Source organism: Sinocyclocheilus rhinocerous, unplaced genomic scaffold, assembly GCF_001515625.1.
Source record: "Sinocyclocheilus rhinocerous isolate Xijiao unplaced genomic scaffold, SAMN03320098_v1.1 scaffold621, whole genome shotgun sequence".
Classification (NCBI taxonomy): Eukaryota; Metazoa; Chordata; class Actinopteri; order Cypriniformes; family Cyprinidae; genus Sinocyclocheilus; species Sinocyclocheilus rhinocerous.
Window position 1 is genome coordinate 184,936 of NW_015639806.1, and position 10,574 is coordinate 195,509.

At 37.7% G+C, this 10,574-nt stretch overlaps 1 protein-coding gene across 1 annotated transcript in view; it reads right to left on the bottom strand.

The window, feature by feature from the left end:
• ptprga (protein tyrosine phosphatase receptor type Ga) overlaps window positions 1–10,574 on the bottom strand; it is a 221,848-nt gene that overhangs the window by 14,578 nt on the left and 196,696 nt on the right. The window contains exons 14-15 of the mRNA XM_016568057.1: window positions 6,340–6,431; window positions 1,630–1,721 (exon numbers count right to left, since the gene is read on the bottom strand). Coding sequence (XP_016423543.1) covers window positions 1,630–1,721; window positions 6,340–6,431 — 184 coding nt within the window. The remainder of the gene's footprint in view (window positions 1–1,629; window positions 1,722–6,339; window positions 6,432–10,574) is intronic.

The following is a 10,574-nucleotide window of genomic DNA, read 5'->3' on the forward strand; positions in this document are numbered from 1 at the left end:
AATTATTGATTTTTTTTAATGCCAAAAATCATTAGTACATTAAGTAAAGATCATGTTCCATAAAGATATTTTATGTTTTAATTTGGTAAATTTCCTACTGTAAATATATCAAAACGTAATTTTTGATTAGTAATATGCATTGCTAAGAACTTCATTTGGACAACTTTAAAGGCGATTTTCTCAATATTTTGATTTTTTTGCACCCTCAGATTCCAGATATTCAAATAGTTGTATCTTGGCCAAATATTGTCCGATCATAACAAACCATAAATCAATGGAAAGCTTATTTATTCAACTTTGATGAATAATATGGTGTATAAATCTCAATTAAAAAAACATTGACCCTTATGACTGGTTTTGTGGTCCAGGGTCACACACACACACACACACACACACATATATATATATATATACACAGAAATGTAAGAAATGTAAGACTGTCCAAGCGAATTGACCAGAAATGAGCAGCTGGCTATTACTAATGAATAAACATATATTAATTTTTATGAAGGATTTTCCTTTTTTTACATACCATAACATGCTGTCATATATTAATTTAATTTGAGAGAAAATGAGTCTTTGAATGTACAGTGGTTTTCATTTTCATTGTTTTTATTTTAAGATTTATTTTATTTTATTTATTTGTAATAAGATGCTTCATGTTGCTGCATTTATCAACAATGGCTTGAAAAACAATCTGAACAAAAAACTAATTGGAACTAGCAGGGCCACAGATTTACGTAATATCAGTACAATTTATGCATAAAGTACAATAAAGAAGAGATTTTACAAATAAAAAAATTTAAATAATTTCTGTGGTATTTTTGCTCCATAACATCTCCGATTTTGACCTTTATTAATTTTTTTTGGAGGGCAATAAATAAATAAGCTAGCAAGCTAGCTAGCTGGTAAAATATAAATAAAGTTAAATAAAAGCAGGTAAAAGTTAATATTGTTTTGTGGTCCCTCCTTTCCGCTTGATAACAGCTCGAGAATCTGAGAAAAAAAATTGTGTAATGTTGGCACAGCCAAAGGTCTGGAACATTTCTGAATCCTGATCCACAGAGGACACATAAAACCCAGCATGTGTGTGCGTGTACATGCAGCTCTGATCTGCAGGTGATCACCAGGGGCTGAACATCTCAGATCATTCATTGACATTCAGCTGGGCCACTGACAGCACAAGAAGACGCTGTGGCCCAAGACTCAATGGATAACTAATTACTAGTCATCCTCGTACAAACTGTCGTCACATTAGTCTGACAGAATGTTGTTGTGGTTTTGTGGCTTCTGCGCCGCACTAACACTCACACATCAGAGATAGTCCAAAAAACTCGGTGTGAAAAACGATGCCAATGTTCAGATGGCCTAATTCATTCTCACACAGGCTGAGTTCAACTGGCTTGTCCTGTACGGCCACTTGCCAGAAATAACAAACATCCGCGGAGGGATCCCAGCCCAGCTGTTCCCAGACAGACACCAGAACCTGTCAACAGAACCGCTGCAGCGAGGCCGGGGGAGCCACATGAGACGGGACCTGTGTTTACACAAGTCTGAGGGAGTTTGCTGAGAGGGAAGAATTATAGAGACGGGATATGTCTGTGAAGTGTGTGTGTGTGAAGTTCTTACCTCAAACTCTTCTGAGAAGCCGTGTTGGTTGTTGGAGTAGAGTTCTGATACATGCTTGATGAACAGTTTAACAGGGATGGCCTCCATATCATCTGAAACAGAGCAAAAAAAAAAAAAGAATGTAATCGCCCTTTTGGTGTCTTATAGTGAGAAAACCATACAACAGGAAATATCACAGAGAAGAGCACTGTAGACCCTCATGACTGCATGTCATGGATAGTAAGCCTCTTAAAAATATTCAGTATGTTGACTTTCAAATATTTTGATCTTTAATTTTGGATAAAAAAATCTTATAAATAAATGCAGTTATTACTATAATTAATATTACTGTTTGTAATTATTTCACCATTGATTAAACATTCAAAACTGCACCTTACGCCAGCAAAAGTAGCATACAAGTGTTTCCAGTGCTGGTACAGTGATCCATCTTAACAGTAGCCACTGTGCTTTGATTGGTTCACTGGCTGATTAGATAATCAACAGTTCAATGTGTCGACTGTGATGAGTCTAAGAGGATGAACGAAGGATCAAGGTTCAACTTCAGTCATGGTGAACAAAAAGACTGGCCAGATTCACACTCTCCAACTGACAGACACACAATAAGCTGACAAACTGTCAATAAAATCTGTTTGAGGCTAAATATACAGGAGAAGAGAAAAATAAATGAATGCACACAAAACACACACACACACACACACACACACACACACGTCCATAGCGCTATAAAATTAGCTTATTTAAAATCAAGACAGAAATAAGCATGTGCTCGTCTTATTTAATTTGGGTATAACAAACTAACAACTAAAATATAGAATTATAATGAACATATAATTAAAATGTAATAAGTATAATTTCTAAAAGTGGTTACTAATTACTAATTATTTCTTCAATCATTAATTTTATTACTGTAATATAATATAACATATTGCAGCATTTATGTAATAAAAAATACTGTAAAAACAATAATATTGTGAAATATTATTAGAATTTAAAATAACTGACTTCTATTTTTATTTATTTTTAAAATGTAATTTATTCCTGCGATCATTACTCCAGTCTTCAGTGTCACATGATCCTTCAGAAATAATTCTAATATGCTGATGGTGCTCAGGAAACATTTCTTATTACTATCTTAACTTGATCTTATCTTAACTATCTTAACAGTTGTGCTGCATAATATTTTTTTTTGTGGAAAATGTAATGCATTTCTTCCAGGATTCTTTTATGAAAGTTCAAAAGAACAGCATTTATTTGAAATATACATCTTTTGTAACATTATAAATATTTCTACTGTCACTTTTTTATCAATTTAACACATCCAAAATAAAAGTATTAATTTCTTTAAAAAAACAAACAAAAAAATTTTTTTGAAGAAAAGGCGATCCGCGCACCTTCTCTCTTTATCCTAAAATGCCTACAACTGAATACAGCTAACAAACAAATTTTGGCACCCATGGATGCCAGAAACTAACTGGGAAATTCAGCCAGAAATTGAACGCCCTATTTAGCAGGAAAGCATCCATGTTTGAAAGGACAGTGAACTCAAAGCGCCATATGAGCCGGAGCCAGCGAAGAGAGAGGCTGCTGCCCACACTAAATGGATCTTTGTAAATACCGAGGCCAGCCCTCGCCAAGCTGGAACACAGATGCCCAAATTGGATTGAGGGCACCGTGCCACCATTATTGTGAGCCGTGCCACAGTGTAACAATGAGAATTGGTTCCAATGAAGTACTTATGGGAAAGCCTGAGCGAATCAATGGCTCTTGTTGCATTAAGATCTGGGTTCCACTACACTGACTAACCCGGACCTGACACCTTCAGACCCTGAAAATCACACACTGTCCACTTCTGTTCCACTACGCTCTCCGCTAATGATTTACCCAAACACAAATAAAGGCAATGAGCTAAAGTGAGAAACAGGCCAGTCAGACGAAGCCATTTTCTTGGCTCCAACCTTAATGGCTAATGTGTATGTGTGTAAAAGTGTGTGTGCATATGCAGACGGTCCAGATAAACAGCACTTGTCTTCTCTGGTAACCGCGAAGACCCTAAACAAACTTGACAAGACCACGTTTCCTCAAACAGCTACTGTGTCTATATTCAACAAACTCTTCAGTGTAGCGCACACTCATCAGATCCAGTTTACAGTAAACATGACATGGCCAGCCATTCCAGAAAATCATCTTATTAAAAACACAGGAACACCATTCCAAAAAAACACTGGTTGCTAGGTCTTTGCTTGAGTGTTCTGAGTGGCTGCTGTGGCATTTCTAGGGTGTCGTGAGTAGTTGCAGGTTGTTGTGAGGACATTTCTAGGTAGATGCCAGGATGCTGGTAGCCCGGTAGTTGTTCATGTAATTTGGGTGATGGTTAGGACCAGTGTTGGGCAAGTTACTTCCAAAATGTAATACATTATATATTACTAGTTACTGTCTTTACCCGCAGAATTTTTTCTCTGGTGCTGTTTTGCTGTGTTGGTAAATTCACCACTTAATTTTGAGTTAAAATATGTTGTTGTAACTTGCGTTACTGAGATTGTAACGAGTAATAATATTACCCAAATTTGATTAGTAATGCGTTATATTACTGCGTTACAGCAAAAAGTAATATACTACTGTAATATTATTACTTTTGTAATGCGTTACTCCCAACACTGGTTAGGACGTTGTTAGGATGTTTACAGGGTGTTGCTAGCCATGTAGTTGCTTGGGTGTTAGGACAATGTTAGGTGGTTTCCAGGGTGTTGCTAGCCAGACAGTTGCCTGGATGTCGTGGGTGGTTGTTAGGATATTGTTAGGTGGTTGCCAGGGTGTTGTTAGCCAGGTAGTTACTTAGGTATTAGGACACTGTTAGGTGGTTTCCAGGGTGTTGCTAGTCAGATAGTTGCCTGGTTGTCGTGGGTGGTTGTTAGGATATTGTTAGGTGGTTGCCAGGGCATTGCTAGAATGTTGCTAAGTGGTTGTGCTAGGGGGTCGTGGGTAGTTGCAGGTCGTTGCAGGATATTTCTAGGTGTTTGCTAGCCAGGCAGTTGCTTGGGTGTTGTGGATGGTTGCTAGGTCTCTGATTTGTGGTTTCTAGGATGTTGTTAGCCAGGTTGTTTCTTAGATATTGTTTGTGGTTGTCAGGGCATTGCTAGGTGATTGCTAGGGCATTAACAGTGTGTTGTGGTTGGTTGCCAGGTAGTTGCTTGGGTGTTAGGACAATGTTAGGGGGGTTTCAGGGTGTTACTAGCCAGACAGTTGCCTGGATGTCGTGGGTGGTTGTTAGGATATTGTTAGGTGGTTGCCAGGGTGTTGTTAGCCAGGTAGTTACTTGGGTATTAGGACACTGTTAGGTGGTTTCCAGGGTGTTGCTAGCCAGATAGTTGCCTGGGTGTCATGGGTGGTTGTTAGGATATTGTTAGGTGGTTGCCAGGGCATTGCTAGAATGTTGCTAAGTGGTTGTGCTAGGGGGTCGTGGGTAGTTGCAGGTCGTTGCAGGATATTTCTAGGTGTTTGCTAGCCAGGCAGTTGCTTGGGTGTTGTTGGGGTGTTGTGGATGGTTGCTAGGTCTCTGCTTTGTGGTTGCTAGGATGTTGTGGGTAGTTGCAGGTGGTTGTCAGGACACTGATATGTGGCTTCCAGGATGTTGCTAGCCAGGTAGTTTCTTAGATATTGTTTGTGGTTGTCAGGGCATTGCTAGGTGATTGCTAGGGCATTAACAGAGTGTTGTGGTTGGTTGCCAAAGTACTAATGTGGTGTTGAGGATGTGGTTGCTGGAGTGTTCAAAATGGTTTGCTAGGATATTGTTAAGTGTTTGCTAGGGCATTGCTAGAGTGCTGTGGGTAGCTGCTGGTGTTTGTCAGGGCATTAATAGGGTGTTGTGGGGGGCCAACAAGGTTTTATGGGGTGTTGTGGATGACTTGTTTGGAAGTTGCTGGAATAATATGAGTAGTTGCTAGGGTGTAGTGGGTGGTAGGCAGGACATTACTAGGTGGTTTCTAGAGCTTTGCTAGCAAACTAGTTGCTCAGATGTTGACGATGTGTGCTAGGTTGTTGCTAGGTGGTTTCTGGGGTGTTGTTGGTGGTTGTCAGGCATTGCTAGGGTCTTCTGGGTGGTCACTAACTGATCCAAGTGAATATTACGATTATTAGGCTTGGAGATGGAGTGGAATGCGGAAAAAGAAGTTCACCCTGGCCTTTTGGGCTAGGAGTTTCAAACAGTAATAGTGCAAGTACCACACAAACACACAAAAAAAAAAAATGTATGAAATCAATCAAAAGGTGGCGCTACACCCTGTGCGCCGTGCTTGTGAACACAGCTGTTTTCCTCCCTGTTTTCCAGAAGCTGAAAACTTGATTGGAGCCTCTTCATGCCAAAATCAATGCAGCAATGGATTTTTAGATTCTACACTAATCGCACAGAGTAACAGTCTATAGAGCGCGCAGAGTTAGTCAATTCCACAAAAACACACGCTGAGACGACAGCCACAGCTTTGTTCAGTCTTGGCACTGTTAAAAACCTTATGTAATCCAACTATTTACCCATAATTCAAGGTAAGCAAGAAAGACATGCATATAATGTTTTGTATCACTTTATCGACACTTGATCATATCAAAGCACCTGTTATCTATGACTTCTTCCGCACCTGACACTGGATCAGAGTGGAGTGTGTCTTTAGGTCAAATGTAAGTGTTTCACTAATCTGAAATCTGTTATAAAATGCCAACCTGGGATGGGGATGACCGGGATGCTCTCATTGGGCACGACTCTGGGCGAATTACTGTCCTCGACGTAGAAATGAGCCGTTTGGAAACACCTCCTGCGGAAGAGAGACAAAGAGAGACAGTCAAGTGACGTAGTAACCGTTCAGCACTGCTTTAAAGTTTCCATGAGGTATGGTTTTGGTAAAAATCCCCACCAGAGTAAACACACTGATTTTCTTCTGTGTAATACATATAAAGCAAACTGTCCAAACTGTTCTCTTTTATTCATACTTTTATGGGGCCTTTGTCCATTTTTGTCCATTCCCTAGTCCTCATCCTCTTTTGTAGGAAAAGAACAACTTGAACATTCTGCTGAACTTTTCCTTTTGAGTTCCACATAAGAAAGTAAGTGAATGATAAGAGAATGTTTTAATTTTTAGATGAATTATTCCTCATATTTAGATACACATATTTAAAGTCACAGTTATTGTTTTTAAACACAGCTAAAATTTATTATTAAATTAATTATAAATACTACAGACTAACCCAAACTCTACATATAAATAAACCATATAACATTTTTAGAAAAATCTAAATTATAATTAAGTTTTTATTTAAAATTATAATTATTAATATAAGTAATACTTTTAATAATCCTTTCATATTTAACAATTCTTCAATAATTATTATTTTCATAATTATAATTCATTTAATCATCATTAATCATCATCCCCTGATGCCCTCTAAAGCAGGCTTTGTGAGATTTAGCTACATTTTGTGTATTTTATTTTTCTACAAAATATAAACCTGCACACTTTTTTTTACTCCTGTAATCCATGTGGAACATTTTCTACCTGTGTATTTTCTAACAAAAACGTCTATCAACAGTCTGTATGAAGTCCATTTAAAACACAACACACCAAATTACAAGGTAAACAAACTCCTTCAAAGAAACCCAGACTGTCAGGATGAATTATTGACTGTTGTTTCCAGTTTGAGAGCTGTAAACTGGTTTTACCTCTTTCTTTCACTTTGCAAGAGAAGTGATAAGCAGGTAAGAAACAAAATCCATATCCAGTAAAAAGAAACAAACAGAAAGAGAAAGACAGCAAGAGATTTAAAGGTTGTTCTAAAGTTACAAAAACTCGGAAGTTTTGGACGTCAACCAAATAAGCCAGTGGGAGTCTTGTCTGTCCTACCTGTACTTGATGCACAGCAGAGAACATAAGCTGTTCATCCCTGCAAAGAACGAGGGATTTTAGGAGAGGTGAGTGACTGTAGGCTCTGCATGCTGCCGCTGAGCAAACAGAGCAGTGAGCGAGCAATGAGAGAGAGAGAGAGAGAGAGAGAGTGGGTGGAGAGAGGGCTGGTCCTGATGTATCACATGGACAGGGCTTTACACAAGTGCTAGAGCTGCTTGGGTCAGACATGAACAGTTCACTGATCCCAGATCAGTAGATCAGTCCAGGACTGATCTGATAAACCACAGACACCTGCTGCCTTTCCCTCTGGACACACACACACACACACACACACACCCTTCCAGATGGACACTCCTTTGTGTCCAACTCTTTTTAACTCCTCTTACTGTCCAAGAGAATGAAGAATGCCACAAAAACATACAGAAACAAACTGTCAAAATAGAGTGAGCAAGTATTAAAGTTGGACTAAATTTCTGTCATTGACTTGAATTTGTCAATTTGTGAAGTGAATTCTCGTGCTCAAACTACAAAAAAAAAAAAAAACTCACTATAGTTAAAGTCTTCTGAAGCCTGTGTGATGCAGTACTATTTTAGAATTATTTATTTATTTACTATTAATATCTAATTACTATTTAGGTTTAAGTTTCTTTTATTTCAGTTTTAGTTGTTTTATTTAATTTTTTTAAGTTCCAGTTAATATTTTTAGTGCTCAACTTAAGCTTATTTCAGTTAGTTGACAACATTTCTAATGTCCATTTAGTTTTTCATCTGATATTTATATTTTATTTCAGCTTTACTTCAATTAACAAAAATGTTTTTAGTAATTTTAGTCAATGATAATAACCCTGGTACGATGAACAGAGCAATATTTGATATATTTACAGGAAATCCCACCCTTTGTTGTAGATATCAAATCTCTTGCTATTTAAATGCTATTTAAATTTAGCGTGTTGCGACTGGTTACATTTGAATATGAAAACATGAATGAGATTTGAATGGCATTAGGGAAGAATTTGACAGAATAACAGCCTGTTCCTCACAGAAACCTATTGTATGGCTTCACAAGACTTACGGATTTTATTTATGGAACTTTATGATGCTTTTTGCTCTTTTTGGAGCTTGACATCCCTGGTCACTACAGAAAAGAGCAGCACACACATTCCGTAAAATCTTTTTGTATTCCATTATACGAAGAAAGGCATACAGGTTTGGAACAACATGAAAAGTAACTGACATAATTTTTTTTTTTTTTGCCTCTATTTAGCTTTATTTTATTTTAGTTTTAATAATACTTTGTTTCATTTCAGCTTTAATGAAATAGATTTTTAATAGTTCTACTTAATAACACTGATCACATCAAAACTCAAGTGCAAAATACAGCAATTTAATTTTTTTTTTCTCTCATGTCTATTCAATGATTTTTGACAATGATTATTGCCACAATAATATCTTAAATTATCTTGATTATATTTGATTATTCTCACCAAATATTGATAATTATAATTCATTCTGAGTCTCAGACTGTAATTTAATTAAATTTGTTTTTAATTAAATAATAATAATAATAATAAATCTGTTGTCAGCTCTAGTTTCCACACGCACATGTAAGAATATATGTGTCACACCCCTGTAGACTGTAGTTTCTCCCTCTGTGTCCTTATTTGGTTGTTCCTGTTCTCATTATTAGTTAATCACCTCATTGTGCTCACCTGTCTGCCCCTCGTTATCTGCCCTATATCAGTTTCTGTCTCTTGTATTCTAGTTTGTCGGTTATTGTGAATGTTACCCCCCTCTGTGTCCTTATTTGGTTGTTCCTGTTCTCATTATTAGTTAATCACCTCATTGTGCTCAGCTGTCTGCCCCTCGTTATCTGCCCTATATCAGTTCCTGTCTCTTGTATTCTAGTTTGTCGGTTATTGTGAATGTTACCCCGAGTGTGTGTGTCTCACCTTCCTGAATCTGCCTTGTTGTGTCTACATTAAAAGTCATTATTGGAAGACATATTCACTTGTTTGGTGTGAACATATGGTGAGACATACATAAACGCATGTACACACACACAGAGTGACAGAAGGTAAGGATATCTGATCTGATATAGACTGAGACATTAGCGTGTAGTGCTGAGGGTAATCACAGTCAGTCTGCTGAACAGATTACACTTAAAGACCCTCTCTCTCACACACACACACACACACACACACACACACACACACACACAAACAATCATTAGATCCAATCCGCAGGAACTCTGTGCCCTGCTAATGCGAGGTCATCCATTTCCTCTCCCTTGGATTTTAATAAAACTATCTCATTTATATCCTTTTGCTGTAAAACCTGCCATCCCTAATCACTAAAAGGCTTGGCCAATCATTAGAGAAGTGTATGAGTGTGTGTGATCATATTAATGGCTGAATGTTACAGATAAAGTCTGTTTTAATACCCAGCAGATTTAATTTCTTAGCATTTGATCAACTAGAAATAGCATCAAATAATAGTCTAATTATAGTCGTCTTTACCATGACTATGAGTGCTATGACAGATATATGTTTTCTCTCTGGAGAGGTTTTGTGCCTGGTCAAGAGTGTTTGCGTGGATATGTGTACTATCAAGCAGTAGAGGTTTTGGCGGTGGTTACACATCTCCAAATATTTCACAACCCCCTGCTACTGCATGGCCCTTGAGCTCCAGAGGAGGGAGCAGATGGCCGTTTTTGGCCCAGGGCGGAGAGCCCAGACCTGGGGAGACAGTCCTGGCACAGGCCTGCTCCAGAGCTGTTTGCTAAACCGAGACATCGTGTGATCAAGCACAGGCCTCAGAGCTGTTTGCTAAACTGAGACATTGTGTGATCAAAACCCCTGAGAGACTTTATCAACTGGCTACTAGAGAGGAGAACATATCCAGGCATTTGAGTGAAAACAGACAAATACAAACACACATTTAACTACCTATTCAGGGAACACATAATATAAATACAATAAATTCTATAAATAAATATGTGTATATATATATATATATATATATATATATATATATATATATATATATACACACACTACC